We start from the raw sequence: 15,120 nt of genomic DNA, 5'->3' as shown, positions 1-15,120 counted from the left end.
GTTTCAATATCATTTGAATGTTGAGCTTCATTCTTCCTCTCCCTTCCTTATCTCAGAGTGGGTAATGGAAAAAGAAAAGTACAGAGAAGGATAACAATCATGAATGTTTAAAGGAAAAGCCTTCTGTAGCAGGTGAACAGCATGGAGAATGTGAATAGCCAACAAGATCTTCAGTCTACTCAAAAAAAGACAGGTTTAAGTAAAGGGACTTTTCCCACAATGCTGTAATTGAACTGTAAGTGTTACTTCTGATTTAATGGATGCCCAAGGTGAAAGAGCTATCACGAACAGTCAGGCAGTCACTGGAGTCTGTTAAATATAAAAGAAGCTTCTAAACTAGGAAATCCTCTACCTCTAAATGACCTGAGGCTGAGAAGGGAAGTCATTAGTCGGGGTGTAGTTGGTTGTCTCTGAAATTTTGTCCTTCCAAAACATTAGTTGCAAGTGCCTGTTTGGATTGAATGCCATGAGGCAAACTTGCTCCCTATTTACAGTGAAGTTTACAGTGAAGTTTACAGTGAAGGTTTACCAGCTGCTTCTTCACAGAGGCTACTGTGTCCTGCCCCTGCTTTGGCAGGGATATTTACAATGCCTCCTGATATTCTCCCCCCTCTCAACACTGCTTTTAAATCATCCTTCCAGTTTTGTCACGTCCCAGTGCCTTGACAGATTTAGCAGGGGCTAATTAAACTGTGTCTCTGTGAAAGGCTTTATCTCTGTGGATTCTGATGATCTTGTTCCTCTTAGATTGTGTATGGCAGAAGAACCAGGTAACACCTGGCTTTTATACTAATGGCCCAAAGAAGCTGGTGCTCCTGTACTGGTGGTTGAGAGTGGGATACTTTTGGATAATGTTTCTTGAAGAGCAGATGGATATATAGCTTCCTTATTTTTTTTGATTTATGATACAAAGTTAAATATTTAATGTAAGTGTGAGCTTTTTTTTAGCAACTTACTAAGCATGCAACTTCAATTTGAGCTCAGTTTTCATCTGCAAATACTTCTGCTTTTTTTCTGATGAAAAATCTGAACTGCTAAAATATTAAAATATGCGATAGTATTAGGAGACTCAAGAGAGTGAATTCAATATCTTAAAACTATATTGATATTTCTTGAATTTCTAATCTCCTTTTCACTCTGGACCAATATCCCCTCTGCTCAATAATTAATCTGCTGTTAACTTATCTTTCATTTTTACTCAGAGTTGAAGATAGGAAATTTTTTGAATCAATATTATTTCCATATTTCCAAAATCAAAATGGTAATTGTAAACTAAATCAAATATGAATCAGTACTTAACTAGCTAGATGACTGGCATGATAATTTTTTATCTTTACAAATTTTATTATTTTCTTCTTCATGTTACCTGTTTTTTAATAAAAATATGCACGTTATTTCTTCGTTATGCAATTTAACAGCTTGATGTTTTGAAAGGGAAATAACTGTACATCAATATCATATTTCATATAAGAGACCCTCTCTTTATGCTATTCCAGCATCTTGATTTTGTGTTTCTTAGGCTCAATACAAGAGAATTCATAATAACAAATAACATGGGAGCTTAGTGGTTTAGGCTGGTGCAGAGGAGGGTAAGGAATGAACTTTGTTCTGACAAAGCTTCTGGAGAAAATAGAGTAGTTTAGCCTAATTAATCCCCATCAAGTGTTTTAGATAATCCTTCTATTTCTACTTAATCATGTCGATTTTAAGGTTTTACTTTAAAAGCTGTTTTTTCTTCACAGTATTGATTTTTAAAAGCAGGAACCTAGAGTAAGCTCAAAATGCTAATAATACAATTTTCTACCCTCCTTTAGGTTGGCCATATCATGGCAGAAACAGCTAAACTGTAGGCACTTAATCTCCTGAATACCTCAGTGTTCTTCCCAAGTATTAAAATACAGGGATGTCAGTTCTGGATTCCTGTATTATGCTTTGAAAATTAAGTTGGGCTTTGCTCATTCATGGGCCTGTATCACACTTCTATTCAATTGTTTTTAAAGGATTTGTTGTAGACTTTCCACAGTATTGCCAGAGCACATGCTACCTGTTCTATTTTCCCGTACCTTACTAATATAAAGAAATTGGGATTGGATATGGAGGAAAGCCATATATTAATTGAGCCCAGACTACCATCTAGAGGAGCAACTGTGCTACTGAAGGCTTTAAGAGAATCTGTTACCATTGGCTGTCCTTTAAAAACAAGCTGAAATTGCTTTTGAGTCAAACCTGATATTTGAAACAATGGATTCTACTTACATGTGGATTTATGTATGCATTTAACTCTGTTCAGAAATCTGTATAATGACACACTAGTGTGTATTGATCATAAGAAATGGAAAGCCAAGGTTTGTAACTTCTTTAACATCAGTCTGGGTTTAGGCTCAAAATGACCATCCAGCATCCTCCTCTCTGCCTTTTTGTTTTTGGTTTTTTTAACTCAATGTTTGCCTATATGTTTTCTCTTGAGTATCTCAGTACCTAGAAAGGATTGTAAAATTCTGATATTTTTTTTCCCCAGTTTAATGTGTTAAGCTAATGCACAGCTTTTGGTTTGGTTAATAATGGATTTCATTTAGTGTATGAAATATTTGTGTACACGTGTATTTCTCCAACATATTCTCATATGCAAAATTATGGTCACCTTCTGTGCGGTCTTTCTTGGTAAAAGCTTTCAGGAAAAAGTAAGGAATTATTCCTCTGCTTTTTTTAACAGCATGTAATCAAGCAATTTTTGTTCAGTTCCCAAAATTCTGTGACATTTACCTGACTAATCTTGGGAAGTATTTCAACTTCTTTCCTGAAATAATAAGGTTAGACTTGCAAATTTACTTTTGATACAGACCTAAGGAAGATCCAGGGTAGTAGGATGAACGTTACAACTTTTATGAATGAATAATATTTAGAATGTGTAATAGATAACATCAAAGGAAAGAGATGCACAAAAATCAAAACTCAAAAATGTCATTGATTTTATTCCTCAAGTGTAGCAATTTAGGTATAGAAAGCTTGAAAATAAATTTATTAGTAGATAAATGTGAATGACACAAACTGCATCTGTGTTCTTACAGTATTTTTCTTTTTTAGGATCTCCATAATCTAGATCTTATGATTGGGATTGCATCCAGTGGAATTGCTGTATATAGAAAACTCATCTGTACGAGCTTCTATCCCTGGTAAATTCCTGTATTGTAAAGAAATATGTCCAGTTTTTTCAATCTTACCTCCATTTGCTTTCACATTTTTTCCAAATAAGCCTACAATACATATATTTGTTTTTCATGGAGTATTGTGTTATTTCCTTGTGCTTAGATAAAAACAAAAACTTTCCTAGGCTTTTAAATCTTTAAGACTTCTGGAGTCCTTGCACTGTGTGAAGTCTTGATCAAGTTAATTTACATACAGGTATGAGTACATTATTAGGAGGACCTTGTGGTCTTAGAGATTTGCTGCTGTTATGCTCAATAATATGTTTCTTCAAAAACAAAATTAATCAGTATTGCTATTAAAGTTCAGTCCCTAATTCAGTCTGAATTAAGTTCAGTCTGAACTTTTTAACATGGCATTCAGCAAGAAGATACTTCTTGGAGTAGAAAGGTAAAATTAGGTTTTTGGAGTTTCAGATTTACAAGTAGGATAATATAATTTAGACATTTTCAAATCTCATCAAATATGGGTATATAACATTAACAAGCAGGTTAGAGACCTTCACATTAATTCTCTGATACATAAAACATTAGAATGCATGATTGTGCTGTAGAAAATAATCTCTGCAAAGAAATAATGTGCACAGGAGCTCTGATGTGAATGACACGAGAAGTTACATAAGCTATAATTTTTTTAAAGTGCTTTTGGGCTTTATTAGTTATATCATACTAAAAATTATAACCTGAATAAGAAATTATATGGAGGTCAGGCATTTCCTTAAGGTTTTTGAATTGGATCAGAAAGAAATTTTTTCCAGTCTTTCTTTTTTAAACAAAGTATGAACTTTTTTTTATGCTTGATAAAACTATAGCATTGTCATTCAAAGAACATGAGTTCTTTGAATTTGTAACAATTTTTCTGGATAAATTTTTCAGTAAGATAGTACAGTGTTCTTAATCATGACAGAAAAATGCATTCCAGTGAGTTGTACTTGCTTTTTGGCCCTTAATTATACAAAAAAAACCCAACTCCCTAGCTGTAGTCTTTAAATGCTAGTGTCATTTCATCATTTCATTTATGAACCCAACCAAACAGCTGTTTCCTATAGAAAAGCAATAAAATCAGTTTCAATTTAAATTCTAGGGGAAAATATGGTCTCTGGATTTTTTTTACTTTGCTGTGAGTTGCATTTCAACTCCCTGGGATATACTGCAATCATCCTGGGTAAATGCATGTCAATAATAATGCTCTCATGCAGCAGCATGAAAATACAGTGAAAACTTGTATTTTTCCATTTCTAATGCACATTGAAGCACAAAAGACTTGTCTTTCATCTTTGTGCCTTGAGTGCTGCTCTTTCATACATCAGCCTCTCAGCTTCTTTCAACCGCTGCAGGTTTTAAAAACTGCCAGCTGGAGGCACATTTTCTGTCTTATGCCAGTCTTGTTCTGCCAACTTAGTTGACCTAAGTAAGATATGAATTGATAATAGTTGTTCCTGGAAATCACAGAGAAATGGTATTTTATAATCTGTGACTATATGAATTTTTTCAAGGAAGGGAAAGATAGTTTATAGCACACAAGACAGGAGGAATCTACAACTTCCTGTGCTACTTTTACTCCAGAAGATCACAGAGCAATAAAACACAGATGCTAAAACATTTTTCACAAAAGCCTGTTCTCATTTACAGAAAAAAATTGAGGGAAGTAAAACCCACAGGTTTTTCAGTTCAAATAATTCCCACACTAAAAGATGAGGTTTAGGCAATAATATTTTCAGCTGATAGCTCATGCAGTTGTTCCAAGCTTTCCTGCTCACTCGCTTTCTCTCTGCCTCTCTCTCTCTAAAAATTTCACTTCATCTTGAAAGCAAAATCTCCCTACACAGGAGCTAACTTTTTGATATTTTATTTCTGGCATCTTGCATGAGTTAATCATAATTCCTTGTGCAGGAATGGTGTCCATTTCCTGATCCCACCAAAACAGGCAAACACTGAAAACCACCAGAGTGGAGGTACTTGGGATGTATTTGTAGTATGGATTCTTACTTTCATTTTAGATCTCAAAGCAGGATATATTTCTGTAATGCCTGAAGTGGTATTTATTTAGGCTCTTTATGTAACACCATTTATATCAAGTGGTTTTTCCTATGGACTGTGCAAAGTTCACCATTAATGAGTTAGAACTGAAGGTGGCAGCAAACACCATCGAAGCACTCTTTCCAAAATTTTAAGTAAAATACTTTGCAGTGGATGACAACAATACAACTATGCCATATGGTAGTAGTCAAAGGGGACCAAAAGTTTTCAGGAACAGAGGCAGTGAGAGAGCTCTGCCTTGGCAAAAAGATGCTTTTCAATCAAAGCAACCTACGTAAAGAGCTGACTGATCAGTCAGCGACAATGCAAGTCAAGACAGGTTTAAAAAATAGCTTTGGATTTAATGCAGTATTTTTTGCACTCTGCAGAGTTATTCTTAAGGATGCTTAACTGTTATGTGCTAATTTCCAAATGATTTTGCAAGTAAATATTAATGGCAAGAACATACAAATAGTCTCTATATCAGCAGCAACTAAAGTTAGGTAGTTAATGTTTTCTGTGTATGCCATTTCACTGCTTTGAAAATTTCAGAGAAACTGCTTGAGGAATGCATAATATATTGCTAGTAAAAACTTGGAAAACAAGTATCTTGCATAGCAAATTGGACAGAATCTTTTTTCGGTGGCAAAGTATAGTATTTACAGGTAAAGAAACTTTCTCTTTGCTTTAAGTCACAAGTACCAGTTGTTAGTACTAAGTTCTAGGACAGAACTGCCAGTTTAATCAAAAATTAGCGATTCTGTGGCCCACAGAGCGACAGATCTATTTTGATGCTTGTGAATGACAGGAAGATGGGACCCAAAAGATCTATCATTCTTAATATGCTACAACTAGTGAGTGCTTTTTAAATAAACCATGAAATTTAATGATTTGTGAGTGTTGCATAGTCACTGAACAGATTATTGGTGAGAGAGAAGGGCCACTGAACCACCAGATATAATAGCAGTAACTGCATTCTATTAATACAATTTTTGGATATGGCATCTTCAAGAACTTGTTAAGTCTAAGTGCTTTGACACCTTAATCTCCTAGATTTTTTTTTCTAGATTTTGCTTGGTGTGAACATTCAGTCAGTTTGTGGGCATAATGTTGCAAATGATTTTTAGTCATTGTTAAATAAAGATGTCAGAGTACCAAGTGTTCTTCATGCCTGAACTAAGTAGGTTTAGTTGTACTTTAAGAAGAATGAATGGAATTGAGGGGTATTCTATTTAGGAGAGTGTCAAAATAAAGAGATTTAATGCCCTGATTTGGCTTGAAGTGATTATATGGTCATGCACTGAATGATGGGGGTTGTTTTGGTTTTAATGGGGTTTTGGTTGTTTTTTGTTTGCTTGTTTTGGGGTTTTTCAAGAAAAAGCAGGAGGTAGTGGAGAGTGATTGAGGGAGTTTTGGTACTTTAGGATGCTGGCTCCCTTTTTGTTGTTGGGTCAAGGGTTTTTCACTTAGTCTGCAAGGTTAGTTTTCAGTGCTCTGCATTTCAGCTGGCTCTGTGTTGGAGTAAGACAAGACCATGACAGCAACTTTGGAATAACTCCAAAAACTTGTTTGTTGAAGTTTAGTCTAAGTCAAGAAATATGGTTAGAAAGAACCAGAAGCACAAAACTTAAGTGGTACTAGTTCAGGCAGAGTAGCACTAGAATCAAGAAAGAATTGCAGCTTAGGAAATACAACTGAAAATTTATGACTTGTCAGGTAGTTCAGAATCAAGAGCTTTTAGATGAGCAATGCAGATCACTGATGTTTGAGGTAGCAAGTCAAATGACACAAGTATTTTAAGAGTTGGCCTAACAGGAAAGGAGGATATGATTTCAATTTTCCATTCATTTTCACATCAGTTTGTCTTGTCAAAGAATACTGTTGAAATACCTGTTTCTTTGTGGTTCTGTAATTGACGGAGAAAAGCATTTTCTGAAAATAGCATTGTTTTCCACCTCTTGTGCAGGAAGAGGGATAGGTAATTCCATTAATATTCTTGTTAGTAACTGGCAACTATATTCTCCTATATCCATGAAGGATGTTGCTGTATAACTCCAGTGTCTCTCCCATGAGCAGTTGGGAATGAGTTTTTATGCCATCCTGCTTGATGAGAGTAATGCAAAAACTGTGCCAAACTGAGAGGACTTTCAACAAAGTTCATACCTGATATCTAACATCCTGTGAAGCATCCGTTCACAAAAACATTGAGACTTCTAGCAATAAACTTACAAAACCATTTCATTATTTTTTTCAGGCAAATATGATTTGTTTAGGCCTTAAATAGGTTTCCTTAAGGCCTCCATAAGATTCCAGCTGAAGGTAGATCAGAGATTTCTTTGTGCAAAAATGCAGGTTTTCAGTTACTGAAGTACTACTATTGCAGAGAAAATTTAGGTATTTTTAGACAAATCTTGTTTTGCTGTGGGAAGTTGTGCAGGTGAGTAGAAGATTGTTTAATTTAGCAATACTGATAAGTGTATAATTAAAATGAAAATTGCTTGAGCACCAATTCCAGTTGTAATCTTTACCTTAGAAAATATGTATTCACACTGTGTATATTTAAAAAGATGTGTTCATTTATAAAATTACTACATAAATTACATAGCAATGTTAATGAAATGAAAAGTATATTAACACTCGTTCCTGCAGTTTTCATCCTTCTAAAATGATGATTTTATCTAGAGATTTTGTTCAGTGATTAAGACAAATACATATCTTTCACATTATGAAACCAATTCTGCAAAGCCTCTGCAAAGTTTCAGTTGTTGTAAGACCAACCTTGTCAAGTCATTAGGGTCTTAAATTTTGTTCCTTTAGTCACAGTTGTCATATGACTCTAAAGTTATACAAAAGTTGACACATTTAACATTTGTGCAGCTTAGTGTAGAAGATGTCATCGAGTTTTTTGCTGCAAGAATAGATTTGGTGGGAGAGAACTGCTGTGAACTATTTAAAGATTAAACAAGGACATCTATTTGCCACTCAACACAAGAGATGGCTGCATATTATTCATTGAATATTTTACAGCTCTAATCTTTCAGGCTTACTGTACACAGTGTTATTTTTCATTGTTTTATCACTCTAAACATTGCTCGGTATTTCATGGCCTGTTTCTGTCTTTTAGGGTGAACATTTTAAAAATTTCCTTTAAAAGGAAAAAGTTTTTTATACAACAACGGCAAAAACATGTAAGTAGTCCTCTAATATTGTTTTGCTCTAGTGACCATATTCAATATTTTATATTGAATGTAACCTACAAACTGCTGATCAAAAGGCTCTGTTGGGATAATGTGCCTTTGAAACTTTGTTTTGTTAACTTGGTCTTGCAGTTCTGGTCTGCTTATTCCCTCTCTTTTCCCTTTTATTTTTTCTTTTCCAACACTGAATCCCTCCACTTTCAGTCTGTTTGACCGTATCTTTCCCATGGAGGTTTCTTCTCCCTTGGAGACTTTGGGTAAATGCAGATCTCCATCCTTTCTCCAATATCTATTAACATAGCATATTTCCTCTTTCTCACCAACATCTGCTGCTCTTTCCCTTGTTGCTCTCCCTGTCATGTAGAGTTCCTTAATGCAGTGAATCTACTAAACTGCTTGTCCCATCTAGGGGGAGTTTGTGAGGTCCCTTCAGCTTGTGGGGCTCAGAGCTCAGGAAGAAAGCAAGGTTCCAGGAGGAAAGGAGACCTTTGCAGATGGAAAACATGAGGTTGAAAAGGGAAATAGCCCACTTGCTGCTCTGTGTAACATGGAGGGCTTTAGGAGTTGGCAAATTATGTGAAGATAGTTGATAAAACAAATATTAAAATTTTCAACTGTTAAGAGATGGCTTCTGTTGGTTGCTTTGTGCTCTTTGTAGAACAATTGAAATATTAGTCTATTTAATGGGGAAAGAAATCTCGATAACTGATTGTTATTGTGCTGCCACAATATGAAAAAAATAAGATGTTTTTTACAAAGAGCATAGATTATTTAATATGACAGAAAAAAACCAAACTTCTCAGGAACTAGTGATCAGCAGATGTATAAATATTTTAATTCAATTGAGGACAAAACTTAGTAAAAGGCAGGTGTTAACTTGTACCTAAAGTTCATGGAGGCTCTTTCTGGTAGTACACAAGCTCTTAAATTTATAGGAACTGTGTTACAAGACCACCTCTTGACCCACATAGATTAGGAGGTCTGCTGAACACAGATTTCTAAGGAGGCCTTTTTTTTTCCCAAAAAGAAATGTTTTGTTCTTTTTTATTTTCTATGTGTCCTTCTTTTTTCCCAGTTTGGTGGGCTCTTTAAATTTGAGGAGTGTGCAAGTATGTACATGTCACATTTCAGGATTCACATTTAAGAGTTAGTTTCCAGACAGAGTGTTACAGCACTAATGCTTGCACACATAGATAGTGTGCACAGAGTGTGTCCTTACACATTGTAGGGTGATCTTAAAGTTTTTTTACTAGCTGTAAGTTTCTAAATATGTTGTCTATATGGAGATATTTTGCAGTGTGTTCATTTATATTACACTGCACGAAGAAATGAGTGGTTGATAGATCATTCTACTCAATTCTGAGTGTAAACACTTGCAAGTAGTAACTTCTCTCTGGGTTTGAGGATTAAAAAGTCACTGATAAATAGTAATTTTAAAATCTAAATATTTCAAATATACAGATAAGTGCAGGCTTTCAGACAGCAGTTTCCAAATGTGTCTGTGAGAATAAATGTAGTAACAGAACTCTCTGAGAATGATTAGTACAGCAGAGCTTGGAACTCGCTGATTTTAAGTCCCTTCCAACCCAAATCATTCTACGATTCTCTGAAAAATGAGTGTATTCACAATGATTTTGTAATATGGAAGAATAAAGTGTCAATATAGAACTATCTGTGGACGTAATGTAAAATATGTGTGTTCATTACATAAAGACTTGACTGCTGTCAAAAGTAGAATTTTTGTCTCTGGAGACCTGTGTCACTTTTGAAGAGAGCAGCAATCTTAATTTGTTCAATTAAACATTTGATAAATGATGACAGTTCAAGGCTCTTGCTTCTTTTAGCTTACCTTCTCTTAAGTGATCATAGTTCTTCGTTTCATAACCTCCAGAGAATACATTAATGCACGCAGTGTCATGCTTAAAGAGCTGCAGAACTGGAAGAAAAGTAGGGCCAGCTGCATGACCTTTTTACTCCTTCTCAGTTTATATGAAAAAGCAGACCAGGTGTGCCACTGAATCTGTGGATACATCCACCCTTGTCAGCCCACTTTGTTTGAAATTTAGGGCATCAAGTGTGCAGTGCTCTGGTGGTATTGCTTGGAAAAGCTTGCTGGTGCCATGCAGTGGGAGAGCGGGGAGTGGAGTCCTAGGGGTTTCTCCAGAATAGTGGGGTGCTTGAGGGGTCTGTGAGGGCAGATGACTGCATTGGTGTCAGTCTTCAAAATGATCAGTTTTTTGCTTAGAAAGACAGAAGCAAATAGATAAATGAATCTGGAAGTAAGAGAGATGCAAGACTGTGGGGAAAACAGAGCAGATGCTGTATATTCTTAGGCAAGGTTTGACTAAAGAGGATGAGAGTGCTATAGAACCTCTTTTGTATTTTATATGTCATATGTAGATTCTTTACTAAAATCTACAGAAAGTTCTCAAAGGCAATGGATTTGCAGTCCCCTGGGATGTCCCATGTTTCACTGATTTGCTCTCCTTATTTCATTTACTCCATTTTTCTTTCCTTATGCACCTTTTCTGAAAAAAATCAACTTACCTTATCTCACTCTTTCCCTTCTACTCACCTTCTCTTTTACCCTCCCACTGCTCCGGTCTGTTGATCAGCTACTTGATTAGGAGTATGCAGTATTTCTTTTTCTACTGAAGAGCCAAATAAGGACTGGGGAGCAAGACTGATGAATCAGTGAATGTCTGATGCTAGAGAAGCTCATGACATATAGGCTTAATGAAGGGTGCAGGATTTAAGGTAGGAATAGGAACTATGCTGTTTAAAGGCAACATTTTGTACCTTTCAGAAATGAAATTTTATTTTCAATGTGCTTATCTAATGCTTAAAAACAACTTCATTTGCTGCATACTAAAATATATCTTCACTTTTTATGCTGTAGATATTTTCAGATTTTCTGTTAATGGAGTAGGCATACAACTGATGCAGAAATTCTTTCATAGGCTGAACTAGCAAAAGACTTTATTTATGTGGAATTGTTCCCTTTACCTCAAATTTCTCTAACCCTCATTTCTTGATAATCATGAAAATGCCATTCTTTTAGAACTTGAGTTGAGAAGTATGATGGGCATTACATCCTGGGATCCCACTAAAACTCTCCTTACCTTTAAAAAAATACACAGATTTAACAGCATAACTTGCAAGGTGGCCTGTTAGTGAGGCAGATTGTTATTAACAAAAGATTATGTTAGTCTAAAAATTGAGTAAATTTTAATGAAACTTCTCAAAATATTTTTCCTAGCTTAAATCCACATTGAAACTTGCAGCCCACTTAAAGGCTGCTAAGAAGGTTCTGTGACAACAGAAAAGCACACTTGTAACAAGCAAAATTAATTGCTGCTATCAAACCTAAATTTAAAAAGAGAATATTAGATGTACTTAGTTCCTTATCTTTGTACTATAGCTTTTCAGTATAATTGGGATGTTTGGATAAAATAATTTTGTGGCAATTGAAAGGGCGGTGCTTCAGGCCTACAAAAAGATCTATACACTTACTTTTATTTGTCTGCTGGAGTAGTAAAACCCTTCAAGTTGTATTCAACCAACAGGGAGTATGTCAGAAATAGCATTTGTCATTAAACCTTTGTGATGTGTGCTTCATATATTTCAAGAAATTCTGAGTTAAGATTTGTTATGCTTTCCTGCTTCATTTTACATAACTACTTAGAAGCAATTGTGGTGAACTGACAAATTGTTTCCAATATGCAAGACACTCAAATAACAAACCCACATTTTGAAAAGAAAATATGTTTTAAATGCTTTAATAGATATAGGGAAAATGTTCCTTAAGCACTGTAATCAGTTAAATGTTTTTCAGTACTTATGTAAAATCAAGAGGAAATCTTTTTTTCTCTTGAGAGTCTCGCTGTTTTTCTTGAAAGCCACAGATTCTCTGGACTAGACATGAAGTGATTTGCAAAAAGCAGGCTTTGTCTCAGATATGTGTCAATTGTAAAAGGATGCCTAGAAATAAAAAAAATAAACCACAAGAAAAACAGATTGACTATACCAGCCAAAATGATTTGTAGTTACTTCCCAACAGGATTGTTGCTGTGAACAAGCAAAAGGTTGCCTGTCTAATTATATGTTGAGATGTCAAAATTAGTCATAATTTAGAGGAGCTAGAAAAGATGAGTGATGAAAACTTGTTTTTTCACTGAAGTGCTGAGCTATGCTGGCAATTTTCTCCGGTCTCATGTTACCTTTATTTCTACTCTTTGCTCTCACTCCACTTTCTTTGCATCAATAACTAGATTAACCAACCTATAACTAACTAACTAACTAACTAACTAGATTAACTAACCAACTAATAACTAAATTAACTAACCAAAGCTTTCTCGTGTACAAAACTCTTGGGATAGACATTGATGGCACAGTTGTGTTGCACTCTTCTTTCACTGGCACTCAGGCACTGAAGTTACTTGTGAGAGTTTGCATTGAGACACACAAGTTTTATATTCTGCTGCCTTCTGAACCTCCTCATTGTGGACTCACATTATCATCCAAGCAGGAGTGGATTTCAACAGTAGTAGCAGCAGCTCCAGTCCTATCAGAAGTATTTTCTTTCCCCAAAGAAAGATCACTGTTAACATCTTCAGTTTCTTCTGAAAGAATATCAAGAATATGCTTTTTGCATACTATGGCACTTGAAAGAACGTTATTGAATTGAAGCCTTACATGAAGAGTTTGAATTCAAAGAATGAGGTTTTTTTTTCTTTTGACATTGCACCCTTAATTGAATGTTTTAAAGAATTTTCTTTGTCTTAAGAGGTCAAAATCTGACTGGAAACCTGAAAATATATTTATCAGTATAACATGATACTCATATATACAAAATCTTTACCACTCTAAACTTAAATATTTTATTAACACCTCATGAACTTGTAAAGTGCACATTTTGCAGTTTGGAGTTTAAAATAGTCACAGAGGTATTTTGGCTATCTCCAGCTCAAAATCTAATATATGCTGGTTTTTTGTTTGTTTGTTTACCACAATGTATTTTTCATGTTTAAGCTTAAAATAATTTTTTTTAATGATTTTGTTTACTGTTTCATCTACTTGTATATGTTGAAACATGGTGTTCCCTACTGTTACAGAATGAATCCAGAGAGCATATTGTTGCCTTCAACATGTTAAATTACAGAGCATGCAAAAATCTTTGGAAATCTTGTGTAGAGCATCACACATTTTTTCAGGCAAAGAAGTCACTACCTCATGAAAAAAAGATATTATCACATTATTGGACTCTGGGTTCTAGAAATCCAGCAAAGTAAGTATTGTGTGAAAGCATGTTTTGCTCTATGATGCGAATGGGAGGATTTGTGTCAGTGGTAGCTCAAGTTGTAGTGGCAGAGTTCAGTCCTGTCCATAGCTTTGTTCCAGTCTATATATAATAATTTGACAAGTTATATGGTTGTGGTTTCACTTTCTGCAATGTGATCTCCTTACAGTGGAACTTTTCTTATAATTGCCTCAAAAGGTGTTTGGATATAAGTTTTACTACTATTTTTTCAACTTGTTCCTTCAGTCTGAAGTATAAAAACTGGAAAGGAAAAAATAGGAAAAGGAAAAAAAAAATGGAAAGGAAAAAATAGGAAAGTATAAAAACTGGAAAGGAAAAATGTCATTTAGCTAATGATCCAGTAAGAGAATTTGCAGAACAGATTTGTTTTGAAATGTTTAGCCATTAGTGTCATGTACACATTCTGTTTAATATGTTAGGGCAGTTTCTGGAGTCCATCACACCAACCACTTATTACTGACACAAAGATGAAAAACTTTTTCCCATTCAGGTATTCAAGATAGCCCTGTTGTGACACTTCTAATGCTTTATTTGTCTCATTGGATTCTTCTAGTTACAAAGCACTAGAAGCACTAGTTCCTACTGTTGTTTAAGATTTAGTTACCAGGAAGTGATTCTTTAGAGCCTGTGATTTTCCTATATGAAGCTGGGATTATTGCTCCCCATATGCAGTTACTGAGCCCTATTGTCATTAAAGTTAAGCTGCCAGTTTATTGTCCAGTCACATGACATTATAATGTCCCTCTCCGTTTCTTTGCAGTTAGCCCTTATTTTGGCTATCCTGTGTGAGTTTCTTTACTCTACTCTTTTATTTTAGGGGCTTTTACAATTTTTGATAAGTATCAGTTGCAGTGATTTCTTCCGTTATGTTGATTTGTTCTGTTGTTGCATTTATCAGCAATTCAGCTACAAAGGTGTCATGTCCTGTGGCTTCATTGTCTCATCCATCCCATCCCAATCCACCTACCCCACCCCCCAAAAACATTCTGTAATGAAACATATTAAAAAGTATTTCATATTAATAGTGAATGAAAAAGAAAGTCTTGTGTCATTATCCTCTCTGGGAGGGGGGGTTCTTTGACCCTTTGATGCTCTGTAGACTCTCTAGAAACCTGCTTCTTCTCATGATTTTTGGAAAAGTATTTTATTGTTTTCTTTTTGTTCATGGGTAGTGTGTTTTTGTGAGTTTTTTGTAGTGTGTTCTCTTAACAGTTTAACTTTACATATAATTTGTCAGACTTGGAGATTTTCTGTCTTCTACTTGGATAAGCTTCAACTTCTGAATGATATCAACATGCTTCAAATGGCTCCTCAAACTTTGGAGGCTCTCTGGCTTTTCACACTCTGCTGTCTCTTGATACTGCAGAAATTAATACCAAGT

At 35.1% G+C, this 15,120-nt stretch overlaps 1 protein-coding gene across 5 annotated transcripts in view; it reads left to right on the top strand.

Annotated features, from left to right (window-relative positions):
- PTPN3 (protein tyrosine phosphatase non-receptor type 3) overlaps window positions 1-15,120 on the top strand; it is a 159,326-nt gene that overhangs the window by 98,138 nt on the left and 46,068 nt on the right. For all 5 annotated transcript variants that reach the window (XM_030969746.1, XM_030969733.1, XM_030969740.1 and 2 more), the window contains 3 exons: window positions 3,085-3,173; window positions 8,347-8,410; window positions 13,534-13,706. In XM_030969746.1, coding sequence (XP_030825606.1) covers window positions 3,085-3,173; window positions 8,347-8,410; window positions 13,534-13,706 — 326 coding nt within the window. The remainder of the gene's footprint in view (window positions 1-3,084; window positions 3,174-8,346; window positions 8,411-13,533; window positions 13,707-15,120) is intronic.

Source organism: Camarhynchus parvulus, chromosome 2 (assembly GCF_901933205.1).
Source record: "Camarhynchus parvulus chromosome 2, STF_HiC, whole genome shotgun sequence".
Classification (NCBI taxonomy): Eukaryota; Metazoa; Chordata; class Aves; order Passeriformes; family Thraupidae; genus Camarhynchus; species Camarhynchus parvulus.
The sequence above is the reverse complement of the archived record's forward strand: the minus strand, read 5'-3'. Positions and strand labels throughout refer to the sequence as shown.